Raw genomic sequence first — 21,984 nt, 5'->3', positions numbered from 1 at the left:
TATTCATGTTTAAATATATCCCAAAGCAAAGTAATCTTTCTTTTTGCGGTCATCTTACAGTCTTCAGGAGACATATGAAGCCAAGAGGAAGGAATTTCTTGGAGATCTGCAGCGGAAGGAAGAGGAGATGAGACAGATGTTTGTTAACAAAGTCAAAGAGACTGAGTCTGAACTGAAGGAGAAGGAGAGAGAGGTACGATCAATAAAATCAGCTTCATTTGAAACACGATAGTGTCCAGTCATTTCTCAGTGTATAAATATAACACATTTATTATACTGCATTCACAATGGAAATCATGGAGCATGACTACTGGAAGATTTTAAAGGTTTTATCACCTATTATTATACTAATATTACTATTATTGATTATTAGTTGTAAATGTTTTATTATTTATTTGACACGGGACAGTTTGCTCCATTAAAGCGTTACAAGTGTGCCGTTTTTGTGTCTGTTTTATTTTAGCAGTAAACTTGCCTCCTTGATGTCTGCTGTTTGTGAAGTGAATGTAAACAAATTCTTGGCATTTTACACGGAGGAGCCTGAATATTTTCAGAGATAATAGAGAGCATGCCATAGATGCTCTTCATAGTGCTCAACTTTGTAATAAACCTGAAACATTCCTTTATAGTTATAGCCACAAGATGTGTTTTTGAAAATGCACACAAAGAAAGATAATGAAGTGTCCTGCTTGAGGAAGTAGTTTAGGAAGCAGACATGGTTAAAACGTGGAGGCACTCGCCTCCATTTAACAAGCTCTCAGGAACACACAAATAACATTCGTCTCTCTCATTCTTCAGTTACATGAGAAGTTTGAGAAGCTGAAGCGCATGCATCAGGAAGAGAAGAGGAAGGTGGAGGAGAAGCGACGAGATCTGGAGGAGGAGATGAACGCCTTTAACAGGAGGAAGGTGGCGGCTGAGACTCTGTCCCTCGCACAGCCCCTGAAGAAGGATAAAGACAAGAAAAAGTGAGTTCTTCATCTGCCACAGCCCATTTTGATAGCATGCAGTGATGTAGAGATGGGTGGATCAGATTTCATTACAACATCGGTGTCAGATGTTGATAGTTGAGGATTGATCCGCCCATCTTTACAATGGCCAAATTTTCTGCCTTTTTATTTACTCTTACCTTTGTGCGATTTGCATGTAGTTTTGCATTTAGCATTTAGAGGCACTTACAACAAGAAGTTATCAAAAGGTGTTGGGCCAAACAAACTGTTCTTGTATAGCACATCAAAAAACTTGCCAAAAAGGACCTGAGGTTATTTATCAAGACAATACTTTGGCATATTGACATTAAAGTTGGTGTATGTCATCATAATTATGTCTTGAGAGCATATGCACAGTATCAGCGCAGTGCCACTTTATTATCATTTAGCCCAAAATATAAAAGTGGTGCTTGGGCCATGTTGAGTTGAATGCTATGCAGTAAATGGTCGGCCATTTTATGTGCCGATTATTTTCACGTTTTGTACCTCATGTATTTTGCGAAGGCAGCAGTGTATTATTATGAGTATGATTCTTTAGCACCATGCCTAAATGTTTCTGCAAAGTTTAGGGCCAGCGCCATCTGGTGGTCAAAAGTAAATAGCAGGACTTATAAAAATGGTATACATTTGGATTATTTTTTCTCTATCGTCTAATCTGTTATGAGTTATACGACTAAACTAAATATGTCATAGACAAAAATACTTCCTGTCTGCTTTCTTCTCCTATATATGTTTTTCATCTTTATGTTTATGTTGTTTTTGGAGTATACAAATTTGCCAATCACTAATTACTAAAAGCACACCAGAGTTTTAAAATATGGGCAAGTGCCCAGAAGATAACAACGGATTAAGTCTTGATAGACAGAATCTTGTTTTTTAATCAGTCATTTATTTTGTATGCTATAGATGATATAGTATGTATACAGTACGTTAACATAGGCAATATGTATAAGGATTTAAGTGAATACATGCACAAACCTTTAGTCGTGCATTGGTAAATGTAGTTTCTCATGCTGCATGTAATTGTAAATAAAGCTCATTAGCTCCATCTTGTGGTTATTGATGCTATTTACAAGGCATTCATTTTGTAATTGATCTTTTAGATGAGTCCACTGTTGACAGCAGCACCAGCAGTATGTATTGTATGGATGTGATAACTCAACATTATTAACCAAATATCACTAAGCAGGTTATTCCAGTCATAACTGCTTTAATATGCTCCGGTTGTCAAAAAATTGACACCAATTCAGACTTTTATTTCATGTTTATTTCACACATCATAAGGACACTTTTGTCTGTTTTTGTTTATTTGCATGTTTCCACTCCATTTTCTTTTTGTCATTCATTTTGTTTTGTGTCTATTTTCTTTCAGTTAATTTATGAGCTCATTCCAGGCCGACCACGGACTTGGCCTCCACCATCATTGCAAAGTCAGCATACTTTTTAAACCCTTTTTTGACATTGTGGACCAAAGATCCTGATGGGAAGCCATAGAGATGCATTATGGGGACTGAATTACGTCTTGTGTTGCCACAGTTATTTGTTTGTTTTCTTCATTCGGGTTACATTTTTTTGGTTATTTTTTAAATCTCCCTCATTTTTAGGATTTGTTACTTTCTAACTGTGTATGTGTTATTTTTTTAACCAGACTGAAACATTCAGTTTGTGGTCATCGTTGTTTTGGTACTACCCATTTGTGTTATAGTTGGGCCAATATTGTGACATACATGTTAAACACATGTTTCTATTGCCATGATGTACAGTAGTATTTAAGATCTGAGCCAAATGCAGTATCACAGTACAGTGATGATACTATGTGGTTTAATAAGCATGCATTTGGTGTAGCTTAAACAAACGGTCTTAATGGTATTTTTGGTACTGTTTTGATAGTTATCCAGGACCAATATATTAATAGCTTTATTGTCATAATAACAGATATGCAAAATATATATTTTTTGTATTACTTGTAGAGCATACAAGACTGAACAGTGTTCATTCAAGCCATAATGTAGAGGTTTAAACATCTGAACTATTGATGTATCCTCTGGCACGTCCTAATTTGCATATGGGGAAATGACTGCAAGTCGAGCATCTTTAAGAGTATGAAAACGGTTGTATTTACTGATATTAAAAATAAACACTTTTCTAATTTCCTTCACCAGTTGGAACATGGTTTGTGTCATCTGATATACCTTAAATAATCTTTGATCCACAAGCATCAGAGAGAATTTATTTCATTTATGAAACCAAAACCAGCCGAGTAGTGATGGGCGATATCGAAGCACTTCGAAACATTTACGAATCTTTTGTTTCGAATCAATGGTTCGGAGCTTGTTTCAAACTGGCCAAAGTCACGTGATTTTAACAAACGATGCTTCATTACGTCATAACTGTTTCGAAACGTTCGACGATTCACCACTAGGGACCAGTGTAGGTCAGAGTCGTATAATAATAGAGTTACGACACTCACATAGACGTCCGTTGTAAGAATGGAATGCGGAAGTAACAGCGTTTCATGTAGTGACCGGTAGTGACGCATAGTTCCAAACGCAGCACTGAAGCCCATTCATTTCAATGGCACCTGCTGGTAAATCGATGAAATTACCGTTTCTCTTTACATTTTCGGACATTTCATTAATATAGTCAACAGTGATATTTTATGAACTCTGCTGTAGGTAATGATTATCGTTAATAATAACTAGTAAAATTTTTATATTTTAATGAGTTGTGTATAATGTGTGAATAATATAGATTTAATGGTTTATTATTTTATTACTGGTGGCCATCTACTTTATACTTATCTTTTTTTATATATTACGAGTAACACTAGGGGGCAACAGCGACAAGCTAAATGCCTTATAAGAAAGTCACACTGCTTCACAATGCTGCTATGTGTTTCATTGTGTTTGGTAAGTAATACGAGTGATGTATCCTCGAAAATCATGTATGATTATATTAACATTTAATGTGAATTTAAAATATGAATTTAGTGTGTTTCTGTTATGCTTGACTGTTACAAAAAACCGCGTTTGCGATCTTTTTTGTGATTTTAATATATTAAAAGTGTAGGAATTATGTTTTTAGCAGATTGATAGCCATTTATATAGCCATATTTTGCTACAAAAATAAAAGATAAACTGTGTTGCTGTAGTTGATATAGATAACCACGGTTATATTTGGGTCACAATTAACTGTTTATCTTTATTAACTGATTTACTGTATTTCCATCACTCCCTAGTAAAAAAAACGTTATAAACACAGTAAGTATAGTGATCAATTCCCATTACAAGCTAATATTTACCTAAAATAGCTGAAAACCTATGCAAACAGATTGACAGCCCTGCTTGGTTTGGAACTGTAGAACGTTACATGAATCACGTGACCGCGCGGCGGCGAGATCACAGCGTTTCGTAACTCTGTTATTATACGACTCTGGTGTAGGTGAACTCGGGTCAGTTTTATTATAAAATTTCATAAAACATTCATCCTTCTGAATAATAACACAACCATTTTGTCTACTTTTTGTTTATAGACATATTTAATGACAAAAATGTGCATAATAAAAAGGGAGTTCGTTTTAATGATTTGTTTGCCATAAAAAAAACTAAAATCACAGAATACTGTTTTAATTAAATCTTATTTACATAAATAATACATTTTTCTTAACATATTTTTAAAACAATCTTGCTATTATTTTGTAAAAAGTGTAAAATGTTTGGACAGATCTTGCTGCTTTTACACTATTTTGACCAGCAGGTGTCGCCAGTGTGGTGTTTCGAACGCTTCGAAAAACTAAATCAATTTGCGAAGCAATTGATTCGAAGTTTCGAAAAGCTTCGTTTCTCCCATCACTAACGCCAAGTATATTTATCCCCGGTTTCACAGACTTGTGCACACTTGAACAATGACACGTAGACAGACTTGTCATTTTGATGGGACTGATTTGTTCACTGAAGTAAAAATTTACTTTTGAGAGTTTACAAGCCTTTGCAGGACATGTTGTGTGTTTGTAAGAATCGTTCTGAGAAATGCATGCATTATTTAGCAAACTTTAAAAATGATTTTAAAAATACCCCAAAGCGACTAAGAAACTGTAACATCAAAGCATACTGAACTTTTTTTGAGACACTATTGATTTAAACACACTAAAGATCAGTTTATATTAAGTATTCATATACAAATTTTTTGTCTCTAAGTACAAAATTAGTCTGTAAAAAGAGTATATTTTAGTACATGGTTGTTTTTTGGTGCACTTTCCACCTGGGAATCAATTGTTACATATTTGCAATATCAATTTTTTTCTGTGTCATAGTCTGGATGACCTAGAAATGATTGGGGGGGATTATATTATAGAAATACATTGACATAACAATGGTTTTGTTTGAGGAACAGCTTACTGTAACTAAAAATGAAATATAAAGTAAACAAATACACAATGTGAGGTGCAAAAAGCTGTATTTAATGTTTATTAAAGTAAAATAAAACTGCAATTTTTAATGAAATACAGTCATTTTCAGTTTAACCCTTCTGTAACAGTTTAGGGAAAAATAATACAAGTCACATTTGCTTCATTTCAAAGCAGTAAATTTGTCAACTGTAGCTGCCTTTTAAAAAAAAAAAACAGGAAGAAAACAAAGTTTTATTAAAACAAGGAGTATAACAGCTGCATAGACTGGCATTTCACTTTCACATTGAGCTTACACATTAAATTTAAGGCAGTTATATTGCTTTGGAAGATATGAAATGTCTAAAGCGTTTTTTTTATAACTGACACACAAATAACAAAAACATCAACATAAAATAAATTGAACAAACCATTTTTTGTTAAAGCACCATTAACATTAAAGCATTATGCCATAATGAAACTTCTGATAAACACATAATACATATAATATATACAATACGTAAAATAAAAAATAGACCAAAATACAAAAAGGAAGTAACTTCATATAAAATAAAAAAAAACTTAAAGTGCCGTTTCATAAAAGAAAAATCAAAGTGCTATTCAGCGACTTATCCGCTTTCAACATACAAAAAATGAGTGTTAGCTTATTCACTAGAAGGCGGCTGGAGAGGAGGACACGGTGAGATTTTTTCTTGAAAAGTCGCGCTCGTATCTTCAGGTCCACGTCTCTCTGCCTTCATTGATGTGGCTTCATCATAAAGGTACCAGAATCCATCACAGAAGTCGTCCATCTCTTGGTCCTCGTGGACGTCTGCCTTTCTGTTCCCATCTCCGTATTCATCCTGCATGTCATATCCCCTAAACATCAGCATGCTGGTGGGGTCCAAAATGTACACTGCATTGGTGGGTAACGACAGCTCGAGACCCGTGAGGTACTCGTCCACCATCTCCTTACAACAAATGAACTCTGTGCTTTCAATCTAAAACAAATCCAAACATCAATGTGAGTGAAATTATATCTACATACAGACGTTTTTACAAACGGTTTGAAACAACACAAGGGTGAATAAATAGTGGCCAGCAGAGTTTAGCGCTGCTGACATGGATGTGTACTTCATGCATATACCTGTGCTTTCCTCAGCAGGCCGGTAAAAACCGAGAACCAATCGGGTGTCGACCTCTCCAACTCTAAAGTGATGATGGCCAAAGCCAGTATGGAGCCCTTGAACTGCCAGAGTTGGTGGCAAGCCATACAATGCTGTACCTGTCTGGTCCACAACGAAGCCTGGAGACAAGGACTCTTCTGAGAGTTCACGAACATCAGGTGTGGATACTTGCTCATCAACAGCCCGTGAAACTGAAAGTCAAATCAACAAAAGCTGAACCAATGGAGACGACACTGTCGACACAAACAAACAAAACTCAAATCATTCACTGCAAAGGTGTGGATCTGCATTACTTTTACTCCCATGACAAATGGTTTCCGGTGTTAACACGTTCATGAGCGGGATATGAAAAACTGGAATGTTGTCGTGTTTTTGGTCTTCATGTTTTGAAGTTTAACATAAGAGGTTTGAGGTTACTCAGATGCTGTCAGATAATCTCAGAGTCAACATGAAACAGCATTTGCAACCCATTGTACTTTTGCAATTCTAATGAGAAAATTGGTTAATGAAAATTGTGGATCTTGTACTGAATGCTGTGGATTGTGGAGGACTGCCCTACCTCTCAAACGGTTTGGCTATTGGTTAACATTACTAAATGTGTGATGACGAGCTGAACAAGAAAGTTGCTTTAGAGCAGGGGTGTCAAACATAACAGCCTGCGGGCTGAACATGGCACACAAAGGTGTCCAATCCGGCCCGCGTGATAATTTATATAGTTTATTAAATATTAAATTCATATTTCAGGCGGGACTCGGCAGTCGCAAGCGTCTAGTTCATTTTCAATAGGAGGGTGGCAAAACACGGACGGTTTACAGGCAGAGCGCAGACTAAATGTCGTTTCCGCCTGCATCGCTCTTTGCAGCAGGTCAGTTCCCAAAAAAGCAACAGCTTACGCGGGGTTCCCACACCTTAGTGAACTTCAAATTCAAGGACTTTCCAGGTCCAATACCCTCAAATTCAAGAACTAAATGTGGGGACACATTTCAAGTGAGAGCAAGGTTACATCGTGTTACCTTTTAAGATACATTGTTACAGTTTCCTTTCGAGGGAACTCGCGCTGCGTCACTACGGTGACACTTTGGGGACGCCTCCAGGGGTAAGTGCGTCTGAATGTGTATATCAAATTCAACCAATGGTGAGGCTTAACGACAAAGACAGGGTGAGGCGGGAGTCAGGAAGTATATCGCTATCTGAAATATTGCCAAAGACGGCGTTACTGAGGGACACAGGAAGTATGGCAAGAGAGACGCAGCGTCTCGTTCCCTTCTCAGTGAACAACAGTTACATACGTAACCCGAGACGTTTTCATGTGTCAAACACAACTATGCAAAAATGCATTTTGGTATATGAATCAACATTCGAATATAGAAGATATAAGCATTTAAAGCGAACAGTTTAGCACGAGTGCTTAAAAAGTCTAGAATTTTTATGATATTATCCTACACTACACAGGGAATAATATGGATTTTTTCCAGAAAACTTCTCGCATAAAATAGATTCAAGCACTTTCATTGACCTGTATCTATGTATGTATATTCAAAAACTTCCCAGGGCCTTGAATTTTTTCCCCAGATTCACAAACTTCCAAGGATTTCAAGTACCCAAGGGAACCCTGCGCACGGTGAGATTTGGAAGAAATAAATTCAAATTTGAGTTATCTATTGTTGGGTTCTAGTTTTAAAAAGGGTTTCTATTAAATGTCATGGCTGGTCTTGACTCACACCCAGAGGTCTAAAAATAAAAGTAGCACCTGCCTCAAAACTGGTGTTGATCCAGTGGTCAAAGAAACGTAAGGAAGCACGAATTAAAAGCATAACGCCTGTGTTTTGTGACTTCAAACTGTATTAGGTACTGTAATGAATCTAGAATTGTCTTTGCTTAATGAAAAATATATTATAAAGAAAGATGTATGAATAATTTCTCTAGTTAACTTGTTAAGTTAATATAAACACATTATCAGCACACTAAGGTTTAAAAAAAATTATGCGGCCCTCACGTGACTTATTACTATCTGGCCCTCAACTTTAAATGAGTTTGACACCCCTGCTTTAGAGGCACAAGATGTTCTTGATTTTCCTTGAAGTCTTTCCAGTGAAATCTAAACGTGTATGAAGTACATGGGGTTTATATTGATTTCATGTTGATGTTTTATAGATTTAACCTCTTGGGAACAAAAAAAGCCATGCTGATAAATAGAAAAGATGTGACTGGTTGTTCATTCTGTGTTTTGTGGAAATGTGACTTTTCCTTAGAATTTCCGGCATGCCTTCACATTACGTCTCAACGTAAAGGAGAGTCACGCGTATCTTAAACAGGAATATATTTAAATCAATGGAAATGGTGGATATTTATTTGAGAAGTTTTAAGGATATTTATTTTTCTATGCAGTTAGATATTTTTTCATTTTGCAAGCAATTATATTTATTTATTTACTCTAGGGTAAACGTAAATATCCATATACGGGCTATATGGGTGAATCTCACAAGACAATTTCATTTAACATCTACATCCAAAGAAAATAGACTTTTCTTCAAACTCTTTTCTTAGATTTTAGACCAATACACCACTTCAACAGTCTTGAAAAGTTTTGTAATGGTGCTTTTCCACTTCATAGTACGGCTCATTTTTGGGGGATTTTCCACCTGCACCCACAGATATAAAGGTGCAAAAGTTGTCCCTGGGACAGTACCTTTTCAAAAATTACACATTTGTGCCATACTGGTACCTCAAAGGTACATATCTGGTAGGGCCTTTATAAAAGATAGCGTTCCAGTGACAATTTTTGTACCTTATTTTCTGTGTGGTCAGAGAGAATCATCACTACGACCGTCAAAGATTATCTTACCCTTGTGTGCCGTTGAGCAAACCAAGTGATGTCATCATCGGTGCTTTGTTGAACCAGTACTCTCTTGTATTTTTAGCCAACTTATTGGTTATGTTTACATGCACAAAACTGTGTCAATCCGACTTAATTCAATACGATTGAAGGTTGCAACAATACAGTTTACATGCACCCTAAACATTGCAATCGGATAAAAATTTTGGTTGACATGCACATTTGATATAATCCAGACCAAACGTCTGGGCAAGCGCACAGTCAGGTCTTGTCGTGACTTTTTTTACACCGTTCGGCCATTCGTCCACATGTAAACGCAGTATGACGTCACTGAAACCGAACATTTTTGAAAACCCTGCCAGGGTGAGGTTTTCCAGAAATGCCGGTTGCAGTGTTGTCGTGTAGACAGTACAGGGTTTTTGCTTCTGATTAAGGCTTCTAATTGGCCAACGTGGCTTTACGATTAGGGTTATATCACCGCCTGCTGGCAACAGTGCGTAATCACATGTTTTTGCGTGTTAATGTAGGCAGAGATTTCTTTTAAACGGAGCACGTGTGGATGGGATTTTTTTACCGCAGGAGGAAAAACTCTGTGTTGACTAAACCGCAGGGTTGCCAGATTTGCGCATCAAAACCAGCCCAATGGACATTCAAAACTATCCCAAAAGCATCCCAATGACCAAATAACTAATCAGCTAAATCCTTTTATCTTTAACCTGCAGAAAAAAAATCAACTCGCTAAAACGGTTTAAAAAGTAGCCCACATCTGAAGTCCGCAAAAAAGCAGAGGACTTGGCAACACAGCATCTCTCATTGAGTTCACGCTTTATCTCTGGATAAAAGTACAAATTGAGTTGGAGAAAGTTCTTATGAGGTTATCAGATATGATGCTATTTTATGTCTTTCAGCAGCGTTCATTGCTTTCTGCAATGTTATGAATGTACATCGTGTGACCCTTAAACACAATTGTTCTGCGCATGTTGATAAAATACTTTGATTCACGTGTTTACATGCATACTTTTCTCCTGATGACTGGATGATAGATCGGACTACACCACCCCTTTAACATGATTAAAATTTGCATACGATCGACCTCAATTAGGCATTTACATTGAGGCTTTTTAATCCAATTGAGCCATAGATACGATTACAAACAGATTATTTGGTTGCATGTAAACGTAGCTAATGAGAATCAAGAACATCGATATGCTCCATTGCTCTGCGTTTGGGTCTTGTTTATCGCGATTAGATCACGGCAGTAGAGGTGATGCAACTGTAAAGATAAATCTATTTAAAGGTGCAGTGTGTAATTTTAAGAAGGATCTCTTGACAGAAATGCAAAATAATATACAAAACTATATTATCAGGGATGTATAAAGACCTTTCATAATGAACCATTGTGTGTTTATTACCTCAGAATGAGACATTTTTATCTACATACACCGAGGGTCCCCTTACATGGAAGTCGCCATTTTGTGCCACCATGTTTCTACAGAAGCCCTTAACGGACAAACTTTTTTTTACTAAGTTGTCCCCAACGATGACGTGTTTGTCCGGTGATGGCTACTGTAGCTTCTCTGTGTGTTTCAAAAGCGAGGGGTGAGCAGTGGACTGAGCCGTTGGTTGCAATTCACAACATCACCACTAGATGCCGCTAAAATTTACACACTGCACCTTTAAGCCCACGCACTTTGAAGTGGTACTAAATTGAAGTGGAAAAGCAAAATAGTCAAAGTCAAGTGAGTTGTACCATGCAGGGGAATGTGCTATAGCAATTTACATATTGGTAAAACTTAGAAAATGTTTTTATCAGGGTTTTTTCCCAAGATCACAGAGGTTTTTTAATGGGGTCTTATTTAAATGTTCTTTATTTCTAATAGCTGTTTTATGGGTCTCTATGGTGTGCCAAACTAGCCATCCAACACATTTACAGAAGCAGCAAAGAAACATAGATTCAAATGTTATGGTTTTGATCATGGCCTTAATTCTTTATCCATGTCTGCACTAAAATTACTCGTGCCATCTATGATTCGGTGGAAGATAATGCTGATCATTCCCGAAAAGGATTTATTTGCTTTAAAGAGAGTTTTCTTCTCGTCTTAGCAGGGTCATCTATCTGCTTTACTGCTGAAGTTAAAGACAGATTAGTGCCTTGGCCAAATATGCACTGCACTCATTGCCCTAAAGACCAACGGTGATGAGGATTCGTATCACCTACGGCCGCCAGTTTTTACATGCACAACGTCAAGGACCAAAAGTAATTTTTTGCTAATGTTTGCGATGGCTGCGTCAAAAAAAAAAAAAAGTGTTATGTGTTTTCTTGTGTTTTTTGTACCATTATGTTTTGGTCTGAATAAAGTGAAGAGGTCACTCACGATGTAAATGAAATCGATGGGTGTCGCGATGTAAAGGTCCCAATGCAGTTTGTTTAAAATGATTCGCTCCATGCGATGAATCTCTGCTGTGGAGAATTTGCATCCGCTTTGCTCCAGCAGATGTTTAACCGATGCGATCACCTGTAAGCCAATAAAAACACACGAATAAAAGCACTGGAATGATTCAAACAGATGTGAGGTGTCATTATTACACCACTCTTGGAATGCTTGATTCTGATTGGTCAGTCGTGACGTTTGCAGGTTTGATATTCCCAGATAACAACTGATCAAAACTAATAACACACAGTAATCTGATGCCGCAAATCAGTTACGGTTTAATATTACACAAAACTTAAATATAAATATATATTTTAATAACATATGATATTATATATACACTAACGATTAAACCGAATGGCATGTTCGTGACATTTAAACGTCTGATCTTAAAACCAAAAATGTGTTTTCCTCGCTGAAGGTCTGCATTCATAAAAAATGAGCAAATAAAATATTTCAAAGCAATATTTAATATTAAGGTATTGAGGTAAATAGCCGTGTAATAAGCAGGATAATGTACAGGCAGCCTGTTGTTATCATGAAATATAACACTGATCACACTGTCAGGGTTTATTTTTGCAATAACAACCGGCTGCCTGTACATGATCTCTTACATAACAACCAATTACGGATGCAAATCTTACCTCATCTTCCTCGTGGATTTTTGCTGCAAGGATCAGTGAGGTGATGGCCATGCATTTGAGATATTTCAACTGAGCCTGTGAAGAAATTTAGTCCGAAGTTGTAAGAAACACAATCACAGACGTTGTACAGGCAGCACTATACATTGTAAAAGTGCTTTATTTGCACTTACCTTAACTGTTGCAAGCAGACTATTAACAACACAAACAGCCAAAGCAAACGTCTCCGAGCTGAACTGGAAAACTGTGCTCATTTCATGCAACCACACGATCACCTCCTGGTACTGCGATGGGCCAATATCTGAACCCTGATGACAACAAAAACTAGAGTTAACCGGTGTACACAAGGTATCAACCTCCTCTACACAGCGGACCCTGTACCAGGTCCAAACTTACTTATTATGACTTAATATAAAATATTCCTTTAATTTTTAATTGTCTGTCATGGACCCAGTACCACATATGAGATACTGTTTGAAAGCTTAGAATCTCTACTTTCTGCAGATATGCATCATCACTTTTACATATTTTACTGTAAGAAAGTTTTTTACACTTAATTTACACTATATTTCATATTTTTCAAGTATGACAAACATAGGCAAATCTTATATCAAATGAAAGCCCTCATTTCTAGGAATAAGGCTAATCAAAGAAAATGCTGTGAATGGACTCATTTTTTAGAGTAGGACCGAAGATAAAAGATGGTGTAGCATTTGTGGCTATCTGTGCTATGTGGAGCAGCTTATGCTCACGTTTCCCCTGTAGGTTTACAAAAGCCCTTTAAAAAAATAAATAATGATGTAGCCTTATTCTTAGGAATGAGGGCTTTCATTTGATATAAGACTTGCCCATGTTTGTCATACAGGTTTTTTGTAAAATGATGTAAAGATATTGCATTTATTCCACTGTATGTGGTTATGGGGACACTTCAGATGGGTGTAGGCAGAAATTGAATACAAAAAGAGTCTTATTTGTCCCTTCAGTTGGAATAGATTAACTTTTGCAAACATCAGGATAGAGACAAAAAAAGCTGACATTTGTTGGAATCAAACAAAACTGTCTGCAGGTTGCTGGAGCACCCAGGGCCAGAGTTATACACTTTCAAATAGAATTTGCACCTTTATAATTTTTGTGTTTATTAGAGGACTGACAACACATACAGCCATGTTAAGCACTTTCAACAGTGTTTTATGTAATTTCAAAGGTTTTTCTGTAAAATTATACCAAACTTTTGTATGTACACCTCTGCATGTGGGTATGGGAAGCTTTTGAAATTGGGTAGGCCAAATCCAGGTGGAAATCCCCAAAATAGCCTCTGTGCTTAATATACACTACCAGTTTGAAACACTCACTCGTTCTTTATTTATATGTTTTCCCACATAATAATAATAATAATAATAATAATAATAAACATGTCCAAACTATGGCATAACACGTTACACAACTGTAACTGTGGGAATGATGACTAAAAGCATCCAAAATAAATCAAAATGATTATATTTTATCATCTGAAGTGCAGTTACACCTAGAAATTGCAAAACCGTACTCATGTCATTTTATCAAGAAGCTTCTTGAAGTTCCACTTTAGGATTATTTTTAAAGAATATTGAAGGAGTTCACATTTATGGGCTCTTATTGTCAAAGTCATACATTTAAAAAATTATTTTACTTTCCTAATAAAAGAAATTAATAAGGCACAGGTATATTTGTCTACAAAAGTAATTTCAAGCATTTAACCAAACACCTTTAGATTAAATTATTTTTAAGATCATAGTTAAAGAGCACCTATTACATTGCTAAAAACGTTATTGTGTGTTTTTGCATGGTTTATGGTTAAAAAAGCGCATTATTTTTACATAACGTACAGCAGGGTTCCCCAAATCTTCCCCTGGAGGGCCAGAGCATTGCAGAGTTTAGCTCCAACCCTGATCAAACACACCTGAACAAGCTAGTCAAGGTTTTCATGATCACTAGAAAATCACAGGTGCAGGGTTTCCCGCAGCACTTTTCAGTTCGGGCGGCCCACCTAAGCAGGGATACCCTTCCACCTTAACTAGGTCATCTAAAAAATAATAATAATAATAATAATAATAATAATAATTCGCTGCACAAAAGGCTGTCAAGTGCATCTCAGAGAATAGCGTGGACGCGCTTCACACCGGCACGCGCCACATGGCCGAAATGAGAGAAAGGCATGGTCCGTCACTTTCTGGAGGATAACTAGCCTGTTGATAAAACATTTATTTAATTAATAATCTAGTATGTGTTCATTTTCTGTCATAGTTTCTTCAAAATTGAGTTTAATTTGGGTGTTTTAAATAAAAATATTTTCATCATGACGCGTACGCCCCTTTGATTGCCACGCCCCCGGCCCGCCCACCGGCACAACCCTACCACCTTAACTAACACATTTTCTGCGAGAAACCCTGAGGTGGGTAAGTTTGATTAGGGTTGGAACTTAACTCTGTAGTGCTCTGGCCCTCCAGGGTAAGATTTGGGCAACCCTGCCGTACAGTATTGTTGCTACTCTATGCCCTGCCTTCCTGCAACACGTTGATTTTGTACAAAGCTCATTGATCTGAAAAGCACAGTGTCCACCGATTGACCAGCTTACCAGTACGTTGTGATTGGCCTAAATAGCTCTGCATCAGCCAGAAATGTGACCCTCCTTACTGTGTATTGAAGATTAGCTCCAAATGCAATACACTGACAGGAGTTAATAACGTCTTTACAACCTAATCAATACAAGCTGAATCTGATCCAGAAATGCAAACAGGATTTTTACAGTTTTTAAGAATCCTCAATGATCAAATATATGAATAGGAAACTGAAATCACATTATTCTGAAATGTTTTAACTAATCTATCACCAACAATTATTTTGCTAATTGATAATAAAGTGATTTGATCTTTTTTGGTAATAAAATACATCCAAGTGAACAATAACCTTTAACATTACGGTAACACTTTACAATAAGGTTCATTAGTTAACATTAGTTAATGTATTAACTAACATAAACAAACCATGAGCACACAATACACTTGTTGCAGTATTTATTAAGCTTTGTTAATGTTGGTTAATAGAAATAAAGCTTTTAATTGTTTGTTCATGTTAGTTCACGGTGCATTAACTAAGGTTAACAAGATTTTTTAAAAGTATTAGTAATTGTTGAAATTAACATTAACAAAGATTAATAAATGCTGTATAAGTGCAGTTTATTGTTAGTTCATGCTAACTAATGTAAACTAATGAACCTTGTTGTATGTAGCCTATTTTATAAAAACCTGCATTACGTGTTATAACAAATGCCTGCAAGAGGGCGCTAGTGGACCCGCTTGTTACTATTGAGAAAACGCTTACTTTTAGCCAAACAATATTTAAATGCATTTACGTTTTTAACATTTGTCCATGTAACACATACACTGTAAAAGGTTTTGCCACAAACTCAACTTTATGCTGATATCAGTGGCCGTTTCTTTATTAGAAAGCTGCAGCCTCCGGAGGTCGCATATGCAGGCTGTATACGTCATCAAGCATGGTTTAAGTTAACTGAGTTTACATGTACACGTCATAAGCATACCAGTATTACAATAATTTACGATTAACTAAGTATGAATATCGACGTCTTTATGACGTATGCGGTTTACAAATGTGACCCCCGAAGGATGCAGCCTTCTGTTTGAGCAACGGCCATCATTTCACCTCCACGAGAAATCTTGTGACATAATTCATCTTGTAAGATCTCGTTGCACAAGATCTTGTCACACATCGAAAACATCGACTACTTACGGGCTGTGAGTCAGAAGCAGGCAAAACCATGATAATGACCGTCGTGTCCACATTAACAGCCTGAGGACGTAAACTGTTGCCTACAACAATCCTTGTGTTTGTTGTTGTAGCCCAAGAAAAGAGATTTACGTTGGAGTCGATAACTCGCGTCATCGTTTACTTTTGGGTGTGAACCTTTTGCATATCGTTAACATGGACTAATACACACACAAAGGAAATTTAAAATCTTGAATCTGAAAATAGGTGCTCTTTAACATTTCAGTCGAGTGCTTCAAAACTTTTGACCGGGGTAGTGTAGCTACAGGGCTCTAGACTAAAATTTGTGAGGGTTGGCCACTGGTACTTAATTTGGTAGCAAAGACGCGAGTTTGGGAAAGAAAGAAACACTCAAACTATATCTTGCTTACTGCACCCTTAAGTGCCACAAAAACCTTGAAAAAAAATCATTGACCTGAAATATTTTTAGCTGATGTAATATTTAACAATAAATAAGTGGTTAGTAAAATTGCATGTTTTTTAAGTATTGTTGGGTAAACAAGCAGTTTACCAAGTGTTAAAATAAGTTTGTTTACAAAGATATTATCCTACCTGAATGAATCCATGCTTTAAGACCGGTGTCCTCCACAGGCGCATTTCTCTCGCCAAGGTGTTTAACAGCAACTTCCCCAAACGCTGATTTTCTTCTTCTCCAGGGGGTTTCATGGCTATTTTGGAAACTCTTTCCCAATGCAAGGAACACCTTTAAAAATAACTTCATTTATTTAATAGTTCCTTTTATTCAAAATAACTTGTGATAGGTTCAATAGAGGTTTAATCCACAAGAGCACAGTTGTGAAATCCAGCTAGTTATTTGTGAAAATATAACCATGATATATCTTTAATATTGCATCGGTAAGGTCATGTCAAAGATTGAAATCAATGTAAAAACTAACTTTGATGCTTCAAATCTCATCATTAGATGCATTTTCATAGACAGGGTCTGGTGGTCATTTTTCAGCACGTGGCCCCCTCCTTGTTTACGGTGCATCCCAAAGATGTCATAAAATGTCATAAAACATTGTAAGACTTTAATTAAACTAAATATATTTCATTATGCAATATAGTGCTGTTGGTTAGTAATCTTATTTTAATTGCACAACATGTATGATAAATGCATGAATTTTATAAATGTCTTAAAACTGGGGCCCCTGGCACAATCTTGTGGCCACCAACTTGAGAACCACTGGCCTAATGCACTTAACCAGCAAAAAATATTTATATTGTTCCGACCAATGAATGCAAATGGTATTCAATTTAATTTAAAATGTATTTCTACAGTGCTTTGACCATTGTTACAAAGTGGCTTCAGAAAAAAATACATTTTAGCACAAAGAGTACAGATGCAAGACAAAAACAGCATAAAAATTGAAAGAATGATAATATAAAATAAATAGAAGATATGGTATAATTGCAAATTTGGTATGTCACTGGGATTTTGTTCATATAAGCATTTTTATTTGAATGGTTAATTTACTGCAACATTAAAACTGTCCCAGGCCTACACAAAGCGCAATGAATTCAAACAATGCAGTCTTATTTATTTCTGGAAGGTTATATTTAGTTGTTTTGCAAGATGCATGATATTATAACTGCATTAACAACAACATGCACCAGGAGGAAGAAAACATTATTGTGCTACACATCTTGAAACTAACTGCACAGAGCTATATGGGCGGGTCAATTGCATCGACTTGTAAACAAAGACATGAAAAGTTTTAGCATGAAACGTTACCTTTGAAAAAGGAGACACAGCTTCTGTCATTGGAGTTCAATGCATTTTTGTGCAAAACGTAATTCCACCATATCTGAAAAACAAACTGCATTGCTTACAGAGAAATAAAATTAGGATTAAGAAAATATTCAGCTTTAGACACCAAATACAAAACACTTTGCTGAAGAAAACAGTTCAATGTATACAAACTAACAATGATTATACATTAAAAATCACCTTTGTTTGATTTGTGGAGGGAAACGGCGTAAAAACCTCAACAGCTACTCACAATCGTCCTGTTTTTGAAAGCGCTCAACTCCGCCCACACATTTAACGCCAAGCTCTTGATCCCGCCTTTTTGTAGGACGTCATATGCCAAACCCCGCCCACACATTGATCTCCCTTTTTTTCGTCCCGCCCACACACTCGTCACGCACGTACAGATATGTGTTAGTGGGTCGCACATACGGGTCCTGTTATATAAAATGGTTGAAATGAGGAGGCGTTTGAGTCCAGACGCCTCCGTTTATCTTACTCAGATTTCATGATGACATAACATGATAAACAATACACAAATATTAATATCTAATGACTTATAAATCAAAAATTAAACTTCTCTTTGTGAGAGAAAAAATTATAATAAAGTCAGTCCCTTTACTAAAAAAAATCTGTTTTTATTAATCATATTTTGGGATTGGCCCCACAATACTGACTTTATTGACATATGTATTTATATTTACAACAGAGTGTTAAATAAATTAACTCTGATCCCTTATTAATTTCAATATTATAATAACTAATATATTTATTTATTGAACTTTTATTAAATAATGCCTTACTTCACAGATAAACTGCAGTTTCTCTACATTGCCGTGTGTTTACTGACATCTAGTGGACGTTTTTTAAAATTACTATTTATCTAAAAGTGGGAGCAAATGTTTCCTCCAGGGGGCGCACAAAGGCTCAGAAACCCTTCTATTCCTATTCATTCATGCATCCCACACTGTATCCTCTTTGGAGTTGCTGGAGAATAGCCTACCCCACTGTTTCCCAATCCTGATCCTCAAGTACCCCCCTTCCAGAAAGTTCTAGATGTCTCCTTATTTAAAACAGGATTGGGAAACACTGGCCTATCCCAGCTATCTCAGGAGAAAAACATCAGAGAGCTTATTCAAAAATACTGAGGACAGCAGCTACCAGACAGAAGTAGGCCTAAGTTATTTTTCAGGAGGATATAATCGTGCAGGAATGCATCTGTAATGATTAAGAGATGCAGCAAGTCCACAATGCTAATCATTTTAATGTAGAAAGAGTCACTGACAACTGTACACATGAGGAGTAAAAAATAAAACATGACAGAGGAACATCAGGGGGAAAATTATGTTATGACATCAGATATAAGTAAAGGCATTGTCATGTTGCATGCATTCAGTCATACTATAGATACAATATTTACTTTATTATTTTATTGTTGCCCTACAGTAGCATTTAAAAAGAAACCATTTAGTCAAATGTGTCCAAACTTTACCAGCAATTCAATGATGATAAATACAACGTCAACATTTCTGAATTCAAAATAATAGAGTTTGGTTCCAAAACGAGATAACTCGAGATAACTAAGTTTTTTAAATTGTTCAAAAGTTTTTTGATTGTGCATTCCTATTAATATCAATCAAACTGCAGTTGGTTGGTTTTGAGTTAAGCCTTCACAACTAAAAAAATAATAATAAAACATGACAAAATAATAATAAAAAAATTAAAAACAGAATTTATATGGGCAGTGTCACAGATTTTATGAAAATCTAATGGCCAGTCTAAAATACTGACTGTGAAACAGAGTCTCATCATTATTTCTGAGATTAAGAACATCAAAATCTGTGATCTTACTCAGTCAATGTTATAGATATCAAGGTTATATTTTAATAAAATGTTCTTTGCATTATTATTATCTAGGATGTAGAAAACAGTAATCACATAAAATGTCTTTAGCTGGGATTTTACAGCAAGAGTTCACAATTGATCTATTATTCTCAGGAGGAACTGTAATGATTAAAACAACAGAGATCCTCACCTGACCTGCTGGTTGCTCTGTGAACCATTATAATGAACGTGTAAACAAAGAGTAGACTGTGCCTAAATCCCACTCTGCAAAAATGACTCTCTTACTTAGTATTTATTGTCTTGTTTTCAGTAGAAATATCTAAAAAATCTATAATCAAGATGTATTTTCTTGATCAGCAAAATCACCTAAGAAAATAAGTCTAGGTTTTGACAAAAATATATCGTGAATTTGTGCTTAAAACAAGTAAAAAAACGAAACGCGTAATTCAAAATTGTATCACTTCATAGGCAGATATGTTTGCTTGTTTCAAGCCTAAACTCACTTAAACTGTATATTTTCATCTAAAAACTAGACTTATTTTCTTATGGTCATTTTGCTTATCAAGGAAATACATCATGATTTAAGAATTTTTTGATATTTCTAGTAAAAACAAGACAAAAATACTAAGTAAGTAAGTCATTTTTTGCAGTGTATGACTAAAAGAACAAAGTAAATGCAGAATGAACTAACAAACAACTGTCTTGTTTTCAGTATAAAAATAAAAAAATTCTTAAATCTAGATGTATTTTCTTGATGAGCAAAATGACGCAAGAAAATAAGTCTAGTTTTTAGACAAAAACTATATGAATTTGTGCTTAAAACAAGCAAAATTATCTGCCAATGGGGTGAGAAATTTGCTTAAATTAAGTGTTTAAGAAAAAAGAAAACTTATTTTTATATTTTTCCTCACCCCATTGGCAGATGTTTTTGCTTGACTTAAGCTTAAATTTACTTAAATTGTATATTTTTGGTCTATAAACTACTTATTTTCTTAGGTTATTTTGCTCATCAAGAAAAATCATTAATTTAAGAATTTTTAGATTTTCCACTGAAAACAAGACAAAAATACTAAGTAAGAAAGTCATTTTTTGCATTGTATGGCTAACAGAACAAAGTTAATGCAGAATGAACTAACAAACAACTGTATCTATATTAACTGACCTTATTAAATCAATATCTGCTGTTCATTGTTAGTTTAGGTTAGCTAATGCATTATTTAATGCATTAACTGCTAGTTCACCCAAAAATTTTAATTCTGTCATTTACTTAATTTCATGTTGTTATGAACCTGTATACATTTCTTTGCTCTGATGAACACGAAGATATTTTGAGGAATGTTCATAATCAAACCATTTGCGAGCCCCATTTACTTCCATAGTATTCTTTTTCCTACTATGGAAGTGATTGGGGCTTACACGAATGGTTTGGTTACAAATAATCCTCAAAATATCCTCATTCTTGTTCATCAGAACAAAGACATTTATACAGGTTTATAACAACATGAAATTAAGTAAATGATGACAGAATTGAACTTTTTGGGTGAACTATCCCTAAGAATGGGCCATCCTACTGGATAATGACTACTTTTGTTTTTTGATCCTTTAGGATTGTTGGCTGCAAAATATCTAAGAAATTCCATCAGCAATTTCGGTATATTCATTTAGGATTTCTGACTGGGTTGAGGACCATCTTTTAACATGGGTGCAGTTAACTGCTGAACTATATTTTACATCCTGGAGAGCGAAATTGTAGAAATTATAAATAGACCACAGTGTGCAAAGTCTAACTTTCACAAGTTTGCATTAACATGTAATCAATAGGGTAACAATGAGAAAGCATACTGCTGTCCAAGGGAAGGGCTCTGAGCTCGAAATATTAACCTGAACCCATCTTTAATTGGGATAGATGTACCAGCAGAGAGTAAGGTGATTGGGAAACAAAACGGTCACAGGGCGGCCATATATAGAAACCCATTCATACTGATTGATTGGATTACTGTGCATGACCACACTCCTTCCGTAATTAAATAAACTACATTTAAAAAAATGCATTTAAAACTTGATATTGGTGGAAAAGTAAAGTCGCATTCAGAGG

General features: G+C 35.7%; 2 protein-coding genes across 4 annotated transcripts in view; one reads left to right on the top strand and one right to left on the bottom strand.

Moving 5' to 3' along the window:
• septin8a (septin 8a) overlaps positions 1–3,147 on the top strand; it is a 29,505-nt gene extending 26,358 nt beyond the window's left edge. Inside the window, exons 8-11 of one of the 2 annotated variants that reach the window (XM_065287552.1) lie at positions 61–193; positions 799–968; positions 2,093–2,122; positions 2,362–3,147. In XM_065287552.1, the coding sequence (XP_065143624.1) occupies positions 61–193; positions 799–968; positions 2,093–2,096 (307 nt within the window). In that variant the 3' untranslated portion in view covers positions 2,097–2,122; positions 2,362–3,147. The remainder of the gene's footprint in view (positions 1–60; positions 194–798; positions 969–2,092; positions 2,123–2,361) is intronic. The other variant, XM_065287551.1, reaches the window with a different exon arrangement.
• A 2,280-nt stretch (positions 3,148–5,427) lies between these two features.
• On the bottom strand, positions 5,428–18,360 carry ccni2 (cyclin I family, member 2). 2 transcript variants are annotated; one of them, XM_065287553.1, is made up of 9 exons: positions 18,246–18,360; positions 18,030–18,102; positions 17,191–17,269; positions 16,847–16,997; positions 12,643–12,777; positions 12,473–12,547; positions 11,772–11,912; positions 6,521–6,751; positions 5,428–6,374 (listed from the first exon to the last, which is right to left on the bottom strand). In XM_065287553.1, the coding sequence occupies exons 3-9, from the start codon at positions 17,226–17,228 to the stop codon at positions 6,039–6,041; spliced, it is 1,107 nt and encodes a 368-aa protein (XP_065143625.1). In that variant the 5' UTR covers positions 17,229–17,269; positions 18,030–18,102; positions 18,246–18,360; the 3' UTR covers positions 5,428–6,038. The 2 variants fall into 2 exon arrangements, with proteins under 2 accessions (XP_065143625.1, XP_065143626.1); XM_065287554.1 differs by lacking the exon at positions 17,191–17,269.
• Positions 18,361–21,984: the final 3,624 nt, after the last annotated feature.

Source organism: Paramisgurnus dabryanus, chromosome 18 (assembly GCF_030506205.2).
Source record: "Paramisgurnus dabryanus chromosome 18, PD_genome_1.1, whole genome shotgun sequence".
Lineage (NCBI taxonomy): Eukaryota > Metazoa > Chordata > Actinopteri > Cypriniformes > Cobitidae > Paramisgurnus > Paramisgurnus dabryanus.
Note: the sequence above shows the minus strand (reverse complement) of the source record. Positions and strands in the feature narration are given on the sequence as shown.

Bases quoted from the DNA above. Each gene is read 5' to 3' on its own strand.
- ccni2 (XM_065287553.1), bottom strand. From the start codon at position 17,228: ATGAAAATGCATCTAATGATGAGATTTGAAGCATCAAA. The intron at 12,548-12,642 runs GTAAGTGCAAAT...ATTTCTTCACAG, and splicing joins GTCTGCTTGCAACAGTTAAG to GCTCAGTTGAAATATCTCAA. The intron at 11,913-12,472 runs GTAAGATTTGCA...ATTGGCTTACAG, and splicing joins AAATCCACGAGGAAGATGAG to GTGATCGCATCGGTTAAACA.